Genomic DNA, 16,957 nt, shown 5'->3' on the forward strand with positions numbered 1-16,957 from the left:
CCTTTCTCTCATGTATTCTGCTGTGATTAGGCTCACAAGGAACTCAATCTGATTTTATCCTCTTTCATACTAGTCAGTTTGACACATTCAGGAATTTACACAAAGTATGTTATATGGTACTCACAGGGTTTGACTTCATCTCCATAAGACTGTCCAAAATACGAGTAACAGGTAGATTCTGTGGAAAAGTATTTTGTTAAATATTAGAACGTCAAACCAAAACCATCTGATCATTCTACAGTTAAGTATGCTTACCTTTCAATTAAACACATTCTAAGATTAAGTAGTCTGTGAAGGGTAAAGGTGATGTCAAAGATGTAAATACTCTTGGCACTACTCAAGTTTCCATAGGAAAATATAATTCTAAGTAAAAATGCTTCTTTAAGTGTGTAGGTGTATTCAGGTTTTAGTACAAATACATGTTTGGGCTTTTTACTTTGTTGGGTGTTTGCTTTTAATACTAGTAACTGCAAGCTTTTGTTTTGATCAAAGAAGAATCCCCCCCCACTTTTTTTAAAATTTTTGAGATGGAGCCTAGCTGTCACCCAGGCTGGAGTGCAGTAGCACAATCTCGGCTCACTGCAGCCTCTGCCTCCTTGGTTCAAGCGATCTGCCTGCCTCAGCCTCCCAAGTAGCTGGGAATACAGGCTCATGCCACCTTGCCTGGCTAATTTTTATATTTTTAGTAGAGATAGGGTTTCACCATGTTGGCCACGCTGGTCTCAAACTCCTGACCTTAGGTGATCCACCCACCTCAGCTTCCTAAAATGCTGGGATTATAGGTGTGATCCACCATGCATGGCCAGAATCCCACTGTATTTTTTTCATTTCCTCTCTGTGGATTATAAAAGTTTTCTTTACAAATAAAGTAACTTTTAAAGTTCGTGCAAATGTATGATATTAAATGATGTAAGAGTTCATTCATTTCTAATAAAAAGGTATTTTTTTGTACTTTGGAAAATGGGGATATGGATACACAAACAACTTTATTGACCATTTTTATTTTGCCTGGGATAAATTCCAAGTTTTCAATGTAGTACTGCATCATCTTACAGAACAGATTCCACTTTGAACATGAAATGTACAACACAGGTGCTGGCAAAAGGCTGTCTCCTGACTTGTTTACAGGCTGTGGCATAAGAAATACTGTTACATTTCAGTCTGACAAGTTTTATTATTTTGAACATAAGTCAAATTTAGAAAATTTAGTAGGTGACTATTAAGTTTATTCAAAGTGCATTCCTAATGAAGTGTTATTCTGTTCATTTTGAACTGATATTTCCTTTGTGAATTGTATATGATGTTCTGAAGAGAACAGTCTTGTATCTATTGTACTTTATGTATTTCAGAGACTTTGTATGCCAAAAACATTCAATCTGATTGTTTATAGATCAGACTAAAATCTATAGATAACACATTACTATTATATAAGGATTTTCTGTTTTCTTAGATCATAAAACATTTTATTGTAATTAAAATGGACTGTCACTAAGGATACTGCTACCTTCCCTAGACTGGTAAAGTAAAAACCTTTTAAGATGGTCTCAGGCAAGTAAAATTAAAATTAAAGCTATTTCGTTACTCTCTGATATTTATGTTGGCTAGGTACTTTCAAATATAAATACAAGCATCAAATGTTCAAGCTGTCTGAACATACTTCCTGAATACTATTTAGATTTTTTTTTTTTTAAAAAAAAAGGTGGCTCAAAATTTTACCTTTTAAGTTTTGTTTCAAATAAAATTGAGTCTGTTCACTTAAGAGTGAGTCTAAACCAATTTCTCTAAAGAGTAAATGGGTGCAGATTTAAATGTGCTTTAAAGAAAGATTTTAAAATGCTTTATCCAAAGGAGAAAAACTATAGTTATGTATTCCAAGTAATACCAACAACAGATATGAAGTACTTTGCAACCTAACAAGAATAATTAAAAAATTCTAGAACAAAACATTATAAATTGTTTTGTAAAATTTTACTAAACTTGACAACTTTATATCAATTTCTCTATTTACACTGAATTCTGTGTTTAGCTTCCTGCATTGTACTCTTAGATATATACAATGGAGGAAAATTTAGAAAAGATTATATGTAATAATAAACCATAAGGGTCATATTATTTTTATTATATTTGTGAAAATAATTGGAAGTTTGAATATTCATACCAATATTCCATGGTAAATCTTTAATTAGTATAAAATGAGATTTTCCTAAGGATACAATTAAATTTTACTTTATGTTTTATAGTTCTGCTGTATCTGAAGACAAGTCTGCCAAGTAGGTCATTAAGTAACATAAGAAAAATTTCTTTCCAGCAAAGTTGTTCAAAAATTAAAGAGCCCAGAGACAAGTCTTTCTTATGTTTTTGTCTGGTTTTTACAACCAAATAACACACCAAAATCATCTACTACTCCTATACAATACAATATTCACATACTCCCATATATTAAAGGAAGCTTCAGGTACAGAGAATGGTTTTAAAAAATATATAATGTCTTTAAAATGGAAAGAGTACTTCAGGAAACAACTTTTGAGATCTGTCACCAGCTAATGCTCTAGCTAGCCTCCATTCTTTGCCTAAAGGCCTGAATTGACTTAATCATTAACAAAAATCAATTATATATTTAGAATAACTTACATTCCAGGTTAATCAAGTTTTACTGGTTAAGAAAACCAGATTTTAGCAGCTAACATACCAGCATATGGAAAACATCCAAACAAAACCATACAATATTCTTTGCTCAACAAATAGTGTGTTATCTTATGTGTCTTTACAAACATAAAAAGTCTGTGTGCTTCAGTAAAAGGGGTATAAACAAAATTTTATCAAATGAAAAACTCAATTGTTTTAAGAATTCCCAAGCATATTTTGTTCTTAGAAATTGTTGTTTAGAAATAAAATGGAAAACATTATTGTATAGTTTGCAACTAAATTTTTATTAGAAAGCTATTATAGATATAGATTTGAGAGACAGAGTCCTATACACAGGAATATCCTAAATTAAAGTTCTTCAAATTTGAAATACATGAACTAGAAACTATCTGAAAAAACATAGTGAGAAATCTATTTCCAAAAATCCTAAGTCATTTTATGACTTTAGTCATGTTTTATGATTTTAGTCACTGGAAAAGCTTAGGTAAAAACAATGTTAACTTTATTTCTGATGGTGTATTACAAAACAAAATAAAATATGCACAGAAACTCAAAGACAACTAAGAAATATAATATAGTTCTATAACCAAAATAAGGAAGTTTTTTTTCCTTTGGGTTCTCCTAGAATTAGCCACTTGTTGACCTATACTGACAACTGATCTATGGTGACTATTTCTAACTTTCCCCTTGCAGCCCTCGGCTTCAGATGATGCTCTGATGTTGAAGCTGGCAGTGGGGATGGGACAAGAGTTGCTACTGTCTTGACTACTAGAGCCCTGGAGAATGAAAAAGCCCTATGTGAACCTCCTGTAAGAGGACGCTTATCTTGAAGGCAGTTATCAGCCAAGTAAAGAATTAGATGGCGTGTGTGGACACTGGAAACACTGGAGATGAGAGATGTATCAATGATAGAAGGGTGGAAAGTTGCCAGTGAAGTGAAGCTAGAAGGAGAGGAAATAAGATGGGCTGTCTCCAAAATTTAAAATTATAAACCAGACTGGGATCTACAGAGTGTATCTAACACCCTTATCTTACAGATGAGTTTACAAAATCATCTCATGTCCATGGCAATAAAATAAATAAAATGAGATTATGTGAACTCACTAAGACACATCTATCCCTCTATCACCCAGTTTCCACAATTATTAACTTGTGGCAAATCTTATTTCACCTATACTGTCACCTACTACCCATTCCCCTAGGTTGTTTTAAAGTCTCCAATGTACAATCATTTTAGCCATAAATATTTCAGTACACATATCCAAAATATAAAAACTCTTAAAAACCCCATAACACTATTACCACTCCTAAAATAATAAAGTAATTATTAATTTATAATTTATAATATTATATAATTAGTAGTGATTTATTCTCTTCTGCAGATTTATTGAGGTATGACTGACAAATTGTATATATTTTGGGTGTACAATATGATGTTTTGATATATGCATTTGTTATGAAATAATTACTACACAACTTGATATCCAGTCACTGTTGTATAAAATATCATCCATCTCCCGGGCTCAAGTGATCCTCCCACCTCAACCTCCCAAGCATGTGCCACCATGCCCAGGTAATTTTTTTGTATTTTTTGTAGAGATGGACTTTTGCCATGTTACCCAGGATGGTCTTGAATGCCTGGGCTCAAGCAATCTGCCTGCCTTGGCCTCCCAAAGTGCTGGGATTACAGGTGTGAGCCACCGTGCCCGACATATAAAATCATGTTTTATAGTTTTCTTGTTCAAATCATAATCTTAAGGGCCAAACATTGCAAATGTGTATTTTAAATCTTTTTTTAATCTATGGATTTTCACTGCTTGTAATTTATGTGTTGTTCATTTTTAAAGGAGGGATTATTTTTGCAAATAGGCCAAATAAAGTAAAACAGAAGTCTAAAATTATGCAACTGTATGCTACATTATTCATCTTCACATTCTTGTACAATTATCCTCACACAAACAGATTCCAAATCTGTGAATAACATTCAACTGGGTGTATGTGATAGTTGATACTTGTGATGCACAAAACTTATGCTGCCCATAAAACAAGGTATAAAAAGCTCTTATAAGTGACCTAGAAAACTGGATGTAGCTAATCCTATTCTGTCTAATTTATTTACAGTTTAAACTGTTTATTCAAAGATCCAAAACAATATTTAGAGATTTAAGAGGCATAAATTACTCATAATATTCCAAGAGTGAAACAGAACTGATCTTCAGCAGTGTCTTCTTTGATACCTCTTACCTCTCAGTTCCCAAACTGCCCAAGACCTCCCACCACAGCACCTCTAAATTTTAGAATATAAGGGTAATAGAGCTTTAACATGGACTTCTCTGAGTTTACATCTTTCTAGAGACTCCTTACTCGAGGATAATTTGGTAATATTTATTAAGAACAATTAGAAATGTCTACACTCTTGATTCTAGATTTCAATCTTAGCAATTTGTCATGTGGGCAGAAGTAACCAGAGATGACGATGTACCCAGAAAAAAACTAACATTTAAAGCTTAGATAAGCCTAAGTATTTGTCTTTCAGTGCCATCTATTTTTTCTCTTTTTAAAGAGCAACAAAAAAAGACTATATTGTATGACTATTATTTTTACTTGAAGATAATATAAAAAGAACCATTCCTACCCCCTGTCAATACCTATTTCCTCTAATTCTGAACTTTTTTTTTTTTTTTTTTAATGGCATAGCTCTTCTGGTAGTGGTGGCAAAAATACAGAGATGGGGTGACCACTGATCATTTCAAATTTTACTTTTGCAAGTGAGAAACTGCCTATGTCAAAGCGCTATGTTATTTGCAATATTAAAAAAAAACAGAGATATAAGATCACAAAGAATTGTTTTTATATTTTATGCACTCCAAATAAACTTTTGTGTTAGCACAATAAAATATTTAAGAATTGACCAATTTAGATGTCTTTTACAGGTATCATAGGGGATATATACCATGTGACTCTAAGGTAATAAGTTCAAAAACCATGATTATTCTAAAGCTTAAAGTCTGTAACTTCTAAATACTATGAGTTATATGTTATAAGAAATACTTTGTTTAGAGAAATCTTACTATTGGGATTTACTTCTAACAGTGACGTGAAGAAAAATATGTAAGTCTCCTTAAAAATAAACTACACATGGTAATGTAATAGCCAGTCTATCCAGCAAAAGGCAGACATTACCATAGAAGTTGGAGGTCCCCTTTGTCTCATAAAACAAAATCATTTTGTCCACAGTTGACGATAAATAAGAACGGGCCCAGGCTAAGCCATAAAGTATAGCACAGTTGTCTCTAATGTGCCCAAACTTCCTATTGTGCCTTTTCACATACAGTCTAAGAGGGTGAAGATAAGGTGATTCTAGGCAGTACTGTGAACGATTAAGAAAAAGTAGATTAAGTATTTGGTAGTAGCTCCTTACCAGGAGGTAGAATGAGAGGGACTGACAATAATTTCTAAAAGGGATAATGAGGCCAGACACAGTGGCTTGTACCTGTAATCCCAGCACTTGAGAGGCTGAGGTGTGAGGATCACTTGAGCCCCAGGAGTTCAAGACCTGCCTGGGTGACATAGCGAAACCCCATCTCTACAAAATATACAAAGGTTAGCCAGGTGTGGTGGTGCGTGCCTGTAGTCCCAGCTAGCACCACTGCACTCCAGCCTGGGCAAGAGAGCAAGACCTTGTCTCATAAAAAAAGAAAAAGAAAAAAATAACTTATTAAACCACAAATAAAGATTATGTATGTAAAATACCAGAAGTAAACATTTTAAGAAAGAAACGTGTGGAGGAAAGAAAAGGTTTTGTTTTCTGAATACAGGTAAATAAACAATATTCAGATCTGAATAACTGATTCTTTTGATTTGGCCTTTAAAACCCTTCTCATTGCAAACTGAGTTTCTGTGTAAAACATTATCTCAGTTTTGCCTTAAAATATTCCAGTAAAAGTAAATAAAAAACACAAATGGGATAGATGAAACAAGAATGGATACTTACTTAATTGAAGGATTCAGAATTTGATAATGCATATTTGAAAATTTCCAAAATTAAAAGTAAAAAACAAATCTTTTGAAAAGACACCAAATGAATGACTGAAGCAGAATATCTATATATTACAATAGAAAAATCACAAAAACAAAAAAGTCATTTAAAAGTGTCCTATATACAAAACGAAGGACTAAAAGAAAGAAAATGTGAAATCGAGGTACAATTTTATTATCCCCAAATATAAATTCTATTTAAAATACTTTGTTTAGTCCAATTTACATAGGACTTTAGATGTTAAGTTCATTAGCTTATTAATATTCTGATTATATGTTAAAATAAACGATACTCATTATGTAGCAGTTCACTATTCTAAATAGGTTAGGTTCATTCTTTCAATTAACGTACTTTCAACAACCTGATGGTAAAGACAAATCAAAATGTAAGTGAAGTCCAAATCCAAATCCAAAATTTTTTAAAAGGTATAAAATTACAGAGCTCTGAGCTACACATGCAAAAATACCTCAGAGTCTTAAATACACTAATAAAGAACTCCTTGGAACAGAAAACCAAATACCGCATGGGAGCTCAACAATGAGAACACATGGACACAGGGAGAGGAACAACACACACCGGGGCCTGTCAAGGGTGGGGGAAGAGCAACAGGGAAGAGAGCTAATGGATGCTGGGCTTAATACCTAGGTGATGGGTTGATCTGTGCAGCAAACCACCATGCCACACGTTTACCTATGTAACACACCTGCACATCCTGCACATGTACCCCAGAACTTAAAAAGAACTCCTTGATTTTATGATTCCTATTTATTACCTGAATAAATCCAGAAGTTGCTTTACCTGAGCAGTTAGCCTGTCAACATTTATGTTTAAAAGTTACCAGTATGTTTTCTAACAAGTGTACTTACTTGCTGTTTCAAAACCAGGTTCTTCACTCCTTCCATCACAAACTGTGATCCTGTATTCATGACTCGTGATAAGAGACTAGGTGGGGGCAAAAGAGAAGGACCATTCTAAGTACAAAGTGCCTCTCCAATCGGTCACAGATAAATATTTACCTGATTACACACCACATGCTGATGATGCTTGCTGTACCTACCACCTTTGTTTTCACTAAACAGAAAGGTCTTGAGAATTTCTGCTGCCATGGGTGTCACTGCTGCAATTTTATTTAACAATAAAATAGTAATTAAAATACTCTGATTAGTCAATTATTAAAAAATATAAAAATAAAGAGCTGCCCTCAAAATATACATATTAATTTCCTAGTCTTAGCTATAGTTTTTTTTGCAAGTTATAATTTGAAGAGAATTCCTTGCCTTCCTGATTGTCCAATGCTAAAAAAAGAAAAACAATTTAAAGCTAGTAACTTGGACAACTTGCTTTAGGAGTTCAAACCACAAGAACATATTGAAAATATATATGCCAGTAAGTACTATGAGTAAGTCAAACATTACTGTATTCTTTTATATCAGCAGGTGGATCCAATCCTACATTGTATATTGTCTCTCCTCCCTATACATAAAATCTATCATATAAAAATGTGAAACAGAACAGACTTACTGAATTTTGCCTCAACTCTGAAGAATGTTGTCTACATTTTAAACAACAACAAAGCACCAGTAAGTGGCTTGCCATACTGGGTTTATATCTGTGGTTCAAACGGTCTCTCACATGGAATTAAAAGATGTTTTGTGAGACAGAATAGTAATCCTGCATTAAAATCTCAGAAGGCTAGGGACAGCTTTCAGATCACCCAAGAGTTTCTTACAACATATTTATCAAAATCCCAACTGCAAAATCATAAGAAATCTAATAGGCTTTAATGTTCAATAAGATTTTTAAGGGATGAAACTGAAAACTCTATTTTATTAAATACATGGAAGTAATTTTCCAAAAATCTTTTCCTTTTCCTCGTCTTGCCTTACTCCACTCTGAAATGAAGAGATGGACAGGATGGAAATCTTTTCATTCACAGAAGCAAGAGAAATCCTTGTAATGAATGGCCCTGGGTGATTCCTGTCACCAGGCAACTCTGAGGGGGTGTGCTAACCTGAGCAGCACTGTCTGAACTGGCCTGAAAATCCAGGCCAGCTGGATTCCTTTTGTCAAGTACTTACAAGGCGGAGTGCTTTTGTTTTTGGAAATTGTTTCATTAAAACCAGTTACTCAGTGTGGGGCTAGGATAAACCTGTTCTCCTCTGGCTTCCTGCTTTTGTTTTAGCTCTAAGAAGTAAGGTAGGAATTGGAAACTGTATGGTACCAAAAAGAGTAGTCAGAATTACCCTGTTCAGTTTCTCTGAAAATCACACATACTCCACTGGGGTCTCTGGAGTAAGATGTCATACCTAGCCCTGAGGACTTCCTATCATTCAGCACTGCTTGAATCTATCCTGAAGCTAGGCCTAGCTGCAAGTCTATATTAGTTATCAACATTGATATTAAAATAGTTTTAACCTTCAAATGTTTTCTGAAAATGAAAAATATGTTATAACAACAAACAAGTATATGAATAAAAACCATTTAGAAGACAATATTTGTTGTAGAAAATTTGGAAAATAAAGAAAAGTACCCAAAAGAAAAAAACTATACCCCTTAGAATTACCCACTATTAACATTTAGGTGTGTATCATTTCAGCTATGCAATTAAATGTATGTATGTGTATACTCATCCACACAGATACACACAGATGGATAAATGGACATATAGGGATGATACTGTAAAAAATGTCATCTAAGTTTCAGCTTATACCATGTAAAAGACATTAACTTACATTTTAAAGTGAGAATTTGAATGTGCCCAACACTAAAAAATGATGTTTGATAATAGTATATCACTATACTAATTACCCTGATTGGATAATTACACATGGTATGTATTAGCACACTGTACCTCATAAATATGAACAATTATTACATGCCAATGAAAAATAATTTAAAAAAATAGAAAAGAAAAAGGAGAACTTCAGCCATCTAAATGTCACCAAAGGTATGGTGACATTTTCCACATTCAAAGTGTCAGACATTGTGTTTTTAAGGCATGAAAGTCTAAGGTTTTGAGTACAAAGATGCAACAGAATTATTAAAAATACTTACCCCATTGGTTTAGTGGTAGTGCTGCCATAGCTGGCAGGAGCTGAGGCCATCTTGGTAAAAGCCCTATAAAAGAAGGAAGTTGTACTTAAAAGCTAATTATTAGAGCTAACTCTGGGTGTCATGGCATTAAAATATCTATTGACTAACTTCTATGATGCAGACATTTTCTGAAAAGAGAATTTTTAAACTAATATAACTGTACTACTATTAGTACTAAAACACTGAATTATTATTTTTTGAGACAAGATCTCACTCTGTCACCCAGGCTGGAATGCAGTGTTGCCATCATGGCCCAAATGCATTAGTTTTCCAAACTTCGTATTTTTCTTCATTTCTATGTGATCATTTAAATAAAAAGAACTGATATAGAGACTTGATAGCTTAAAACAACAATCATATAATAATTTAGTCTTTTTACTGTTTCCTACATTCTATGCTCCCTTGTTTCCAGGTACATGCCTTTGCTCATGCTGTCCTTTAGGAGTATACATTCACTACCTTATTCAATAGAAACTGTATATTTCCTTCTAAGGCTAAGTTCAAAACCACTTTCTTTGTTAACACTTCTAACTCTACCACTCAATGATTTTTCCCTTTAGTTATATTCTACACCAGACTTTTATACTTAATTGCATATATTATTTTCAACTCTTTCTAAATGTCCAGAATCTCTGTAACTAAACAATACGATGAAGGATGGGCAGAAAGATGGCATTTAGATGTGCTTTAGAAATATTTTTATTCTGAGAGTATTTTCATTGTAGAGAATCCAGAAAATATAAAATGCTCCCAGAAGAATCCTGCCACTCTGAGGTAACCCCTGTTAAGATGTTGGTGTAGTCTTCTAATCTTAGGACACATGCCTATTTAACATATATGATTTAAAAACCAAAGTTAGCATCATATTGTATATACTGTTTTATAACACATTTTAGTAGCACACCATAAACATTTTATGCCAATCAATATTCTTTCATAATGATTCTTATTTTAAATGCTTTGTAACTGGGAAAAAAAGAGTACCTAAAGAAAATTTTATAAGGGAAAAAAATGTAAATCACTAAGATGTGGTAGTAGAAATGCTAAAAATACTCAGTTTCAATCTTGACAAAATCTGCCAACAACAGAGAAATCTCAAACAAAAATTTCAGTTCAGAAAGGAGGATGTGAATCAGCAGTGGATTAGAATTTCTGCATTAACAACAACAACAAAAACAGTTTTCCACTAGAAACAATATCTGAACAACAAAGAAGGGTTAAATAAATAACAGTACATTTATATGGTTTAATATTAGGCAAACAGTAAATACTTCCATGAACTGGTATGACGAAAGCTATTAAGAACTAGAATACAAAACTGTATCTCTAAAAATGATTTCCCAGTTTTAAAAAATATCTGGCTGGGTGCAGTGGTGCACACCTGTAGTCCTAGCTACTAAGGAGGCTGAAATGGAAGGATCATGAGCCCAGGAGTGTGAGGTTACAGTGAGCTATGATTGTATCACTGCACTCCAGCCTGGGTGGCAGAGCAATACCTCGTCTCTAGAAAAAAAATCTGTCATATGTATAAAGAATGAAAGAATATACACTAATGTTTACTTGTACTGCAGACACGATGCCACAAGTAGAAAATTCCACATCTGACCTCATGTCAGGTTGCAGTTCAAATGCACAACTTAAGAATATTGATAAAATTACCTTTAGGCTATGTATATGAGACAATAATCGATTTTTTTTGTTTAGACTTGGGTCCCATCCCCAAATATCTCATTTTATATATATGCAAATATTCCAAAATCTGAAAAAATCCAAAATCCAAAACACTTCTGGTTGCAAGCATTTTGGATAAGGGGGACTCAACCTGTATTATAAAAATTGAGAAAGACAGTTTTCAGTTTTCCTTTTAAACAAAGGTTTGTTGTGTGTTTTTTTCTTATTACAAGAACACAGACAAAAGTAAGTTTCAAAAGTATAGATAATAAAAACACTCGTAATCTCACCACTCAAGAGATAACTACTGTTAACAATTTGGTATAATTCTCTTGCTATGCTTATTTTTTTTTATATAATTGTGATCAGAAAGCATATTTAATCCTTTCATCTTAAAAAATTATTTTAAAAACTATTTTGAAGGCAATACTTTTTGTAGAAAATTTGGAAAATAAAGAAAAGCACCCAAAAGGAAAAAAAATTCTACTACTTGGAATTATCTACTATTAACATTTAGTTGTATGCCATTTCAACTCTGTAATTACATGTTTGTATGTATATGCTTATATGAACACATACATATGGATGAAAAAATGGATAAACAGGGATCATACTGTAAAAAATGTCATTTAAGTTTTGGCTCAAATGTGACTACCTACTAGATGCTTTCCCTGATCTGCTAAGCAAATTTAGCTATCACCCCCAGCAGGTTAAAATCTTATCACTTAAGTTTTATTTCCTATGTCATTTAACACAGTTTTAACATTATTCTGTTCATTTATTTGCTTATTTGTTAATTGTTTCCTCAACACAAATGTAAATTCACTGACAGTTGGGGCCTTGTTTATCATGCTCGCTATTAGGAAATATTTATCAAACAAATCAATAAAGAGTGTTATAATTTTTTTTTTGACTTTACAATATAACATGAGCACTTCCCAATGTCACTAAGTAAGTCTTCTGATTTTTAATGACTCGACTGTATTTATCTTACAGAAATGCCACAATTCACTTACTAATACTACTGCTAGACATTCAGATTGCTTTTAAAAATTTCATTATTACAATTGTATCTAAAATCTTAGCTTCAATTACTAGTGGTCAGAGTTATTTTTAAAGAACTCTTTATACCATCCAGAAAATTTTTGACAATTTATATTCCTAATAGCAGAGTATAAAATGCACACATGAATTTTCCTGTATCCTTGGCATGGTATTTTCTAAATGTTTGCATTATGTTAATTTGCCTTTCTTGGATTGCTAGTCAAATTAAAATTTCCTCTTAATGCCCTGGAGACATTTGACTCCAGACATTTCAGTCTTTGACTTTCTCACCTTATCAGTAAAGAAACTATAAAGCTTGCCCAGGAAAGAAAGGCATAACTGTTTTACATAATTTTAAGCTGTAAACAGGGTGGGCCAGATAAGGCAATATTTATGCCACTGGATATATAAAACCATCAAGGCATTGTTCAGTTTTCTTATTAGCATTCCCATTTTCTTGGGAATGAAGCCTCAATTTTACTCCTTTAAATGACAGGAATTAAAGAAGAAAATAAAACTTACTTCCACTGTTTGATATATTGTAAAGGATTAAGGTTGCATCCTGCATCAGTTAAAGCTTTTTTATATTGCTCCAAATCAGCCTGAAATAAGAAAAGAACTATATGACAAAAAATTTTACTTTCATGAAAGATGTTATTTGATTAATTAAAAGTAAGACCAAAGGCATGAGTTTAAATTCTTGGCACCCAAGTAGAGTGGAGTCACGTCTTAAATGAGTACCCATGTGACCACCCAAGACAAGAAAATCGCATATAATGAAAATTACCTTTAAGAGGCTCCCAAATCACCTATAAAAGTACAGTATTTTAAAATTTCTCAATAAGTCCAACAATGTTATTTTTTTCCTTTACTGCTGGGATAGACTGCTTTTCTTTGGGACACGCACTAAATGATTTGGTTTAATTCTAAACCAGAATATTTCTAAACAGAAACACAAGGGGAATGACACCAACTCAGGGGAGCTGCAGATTTGGGTTTCTCATCTCATTTTCATTCTAGGGGTCCAGATTCATTAACTGGACAGCAGGTGTCCTGCACTTTAAAAAAAAATTTTTTTTCCAACTCTTCCTTACTCATTTCCTGGTAAGTCTGGCTGAATTTGTGTAATTTAAAGGAGCCTATCTTAATGATCACTTACATTTATGAAAAGACATAATCCTTACCAAAAGTAAATAAAAATAATGTGGTTAAATTAAGGGAATACTGAATTAAGTTTTAGAATCATATATTCTTAAGAAAAATATTGTAATTAAGCTATCAGAATCCCCTGAGATATATAGGTAAAACTCTGTTGATGAGAGAGATACTTTTTTTTTTGAGATAGAGTTCCACTCTTATTGTCCAGGCTAGAGTGCAGTGGCGCAATCTTGGCTCACTGCAACCTCTGCCTTCCAGGTTCAAGGCATTCTCCTGCCTCAGCCTCCTGAGTAGCTGAGATTACAGGTATGCGCCACCACATCCAGCTAATTTTTGTATTTTTAGTAGAGATGGGGTTTCACCATGTTGGCCAGGCTGGTCTCAAACCCCTGACCTCAGGTAATCTTCCCACTTTGGCCTGAAAGAGATACTTATAAAAAGAAAACCATACTTTCTTAAAAAATTAGAAGTGAAGCTTTGTGTTCCCAAGGTAAAGTAGAATGGCTGAGAGCAAATAGCAGGTTTAGTTTTGCTATTTTAATATGCCAAAGATTTTTGACCAACAGAAACCCTATCAATTTACCAGATACTAAAAAAAAAATTGCTGCTGGCAAAGGAATGGAGTTTAGAACAACCACATTCTAAATGTCATCTTGAGGTTCTTATGCTTCTTGCTCATCCAGTAAAACTATACAGTTAACATTAGAGTCAACAGTCTCTAACCCAGTAAGAAGTCTGATACCAAAATCACCACTTTCTTTTATAGAATAGACTATATTTTCTATATTGGACATTAGTTTTAAAACAATCTTAAAATAAGGTTAACCTTTCAAAAAGCACAGCAAATCTGATTAACTTAGTTTAGAATAGTTATTTTCCAAAAATAAGAATTTTGGCCACTTAAATTCAGTTCACATTCCAACAACTTAAAAGTAGATGTTTCACGGGTAGTTTCCCCTGGTAACAATAAAAGTTGCTATAAAATACAGCAGTACATAGAAGCAGCCTTAACAAATTGTTTTTATTTCTTTTCTTTTCTTTTATTTGAGATGGATTATTGCTCTCACCCAGGCTGGAGTGCAGTGGCGTGATCTCGGCTCACTGCAACCTCTGCCTCCCAAGTTCAAGCTATTCTCCTGCCTTAGCCTCCCCAGTAGCTGGGATTACAGGTGCATGCCACCACACTTGGCTAATTTTTGTATTTTTAATAGAGACGGGATTTTGCCATGTTGCCCAGACTGGTCTCAAACTCCTGAGCTCAAAGTGATCTGCCTGCCTCGGCCTCCCAAAGTGTTGGGATTACAGGTGTGAGTCACCATGCCTGGCCATTTTTCTTTTAAAGGAATAAAGTAGATATTTAGCTGCAGTGACTTTTACTTGTATTTTTAAAATCTGAATTGTAGTAGTCTACAAATAAGCATTCCCCTTCCTCCCAATAACTGAATAAAGGACATACCTCAGAAGGTGCTTGCTGTGTGCTTATATAATAGATAAGAAACAACCTCATTTTATCTTCTGGAGTTCCTGCTGCATAGGGGAAAAGAGGTTAAAAAAAGATTTTCATAATTGTGGTTATTATGTATTATAGTCAACGCAAGTATGTTACATTTCAAGGCATATATAAATGTGACAAAAACAAAACATGGCTCTTGATTTAACTGAGCTAAGGTGACAGGTACTATAATCACAACCATGTAAAATACAGATATGGAAAAGATTAAATGAGGTGGGATGAGAGGGCTGTGATTATGACAGCATCTCTATTGTATTTTCCAAATTGTGTATAATGTTGAGATTTCCCTTTTAGATATAAACTCATAATGAAAGGAAAGGATATAAGCAGGGTAATCATACAATTCCAAAACAGATACTTTTGAGGTGGCAAAAGGGGTGCCACTAACCATTACATAAGGACAACTGGTATGAAAGTGGGACTATCCTGGGAAACCAGATGTATGGTCACCCTAGGAATTGGGTTATGAAACTTTGCTGGCTAAACAAAATCAACTAGCTGAGCCTAAAGCCGTATTTCTCAAACTGGGGGCCCCTAAATACACGTGTTTCTGAAGGCTTTTATATTACTATAAGAATGGGAAAACCATATATTTTTATTTAAAAAATTTTTATATCACATAGAATATATCTGCCTCAAATTTTAAGACAAAACATAAGATTTCAAACAAATATCTTGCTTGCAGTGCTCTGAGTTACTACTCTTACTACCGAAAGTCCAAGACTGTCCAGAGAAACTCATTTATTGTCTGTTCTTCTATCACGTGCACTTTGGTGGAAATGTGATGAAGCACTGGTCTTGACAAATAACCATATTCAGTTTCACTTTAAAGTGTATCCTAAGATGCAAGAACTCAGAATTGTTGTATTTTATTATAGAATAAAAACTAGTTGATTTTTTTCAAAACATAATGACTGACAGGACACTTATTTTTTATATGATTTGGAACACTAACACTCATTCTCTAATTATCTGTACTCCCTGAATATGACAAAGAATGGTAAAATAAAGATCAAGTTCTCTAAAGTTCTCATGTCTACAAATAAATACTGTATTTGGGGCATTTTGAATATTAGATTATGAGACTCCAGGGACTGTTAAATCCTAGGACAATACTGATATTTTTGTTTTAGCAGGTAATTAGCCTGATTCAGTACGGGCTAATGTTCTTACCAGCCTTCCGTAGGTTATTCTTCCATCATCGATTCTATTTTCAAAACCTTTCGCAGTGCTATTGGGATCTGTCCCACCAACCAGTGGTCAGTCCGGGGACTGGGAGGTAGTCGTCTAACTCTTCCCCTCTCAGTCTTTGAAATGCTGTTTAGGATCAGCTTCATACATGTGCAGTTCAGGGGTGAACCCAGGAATTCATGAACAACTTTACGAGGTTACTTTACTGAGCTCCTTCCTCTCCACAATCTCCCTGGTACTTTCCCATTTCCTTGGCCTTCCCTTTTTGGTGCCCCAGCTAGAAAGCTTTGGCTTTGGTCACCCTGCTTCACTGAGCACTTCCTGCCATAACTGCTGCAACTATGATCGACCAGCTAGAGGACAAAGGGCACAAGAGTAATGAGGCTTGTCCTACCCACTTGGGACCACAGATCCTAATATACAAGAGGAAGGTTCCCCTCCCTCAGTTTTCAGGGCCTGTGGGTCCCTGAGTTTGCTTTAAGTATCTTCAGCATCTAGCATAGCTTTTTCTAATAGCAGATACTTACTTCGCTTAAAGAAGGAACAGCTCCCACTCTTCTTCAAGGGGAAACATACTTTAAAACTGCTACAGTGTTAATAAC

General features: G+C 34.0%; 1 protein-coding gene across 2 annotated transcripts in view; it reads right to left on the reverse strand.

The window, feature by feature from the left end:
* SCFD1 (sec1 family domain containing 1) overlaps nucleotides 1-16,957 on the reverse strand; it is a 104,304-nt gene that overhangs the window by 17,930 nt on the left and 69,417 nt on the right. For both annotated transcript variants that reach the window (XM_050797843.1, XM_050797844.1), the window contains 5 exons: nucleotides 15,108-15,178; nucleotides 13,016-13,095; nucleotides 9,740-9,802; nucleotides 7,552-7,627; nucleotides 125-178 (listed from right to left, as the gene is read on the reverse strand). In XM_050797843.1, the coding sequence (XP_050653800.1) occupies nucleotides 125-178; nucleotides 7,552-7,627; nucleotides 9,740-9,802; nucleotides 13,016-13,095; nucleotides 15,108-15,178 (344 nt within the window). The remainder of the gene's footprint in view (nucleotides 1-124; nucleotides 179-7,551; nucleotides 7,628-9,739; nucleotides 9,803-13,015; nucleotides 13,096-15,107; nucleotides 15,179-16,957) is intronic.

Source organism: Macaca thibetana, chromosome 7, assembly GCF_024542745.1.
Source record: "Macaca thibetana thibetana isolate TM-01 chromosome 7, ASM2454274v1, whole genome shotgun sequence".
In the NCBI taxonomy this organism is placed as follows: Eukaryota; Metazoa; Chordata; class Mammalia; order Primates; family Cercopithecidae; genus Macaca; species Macaca thibetana.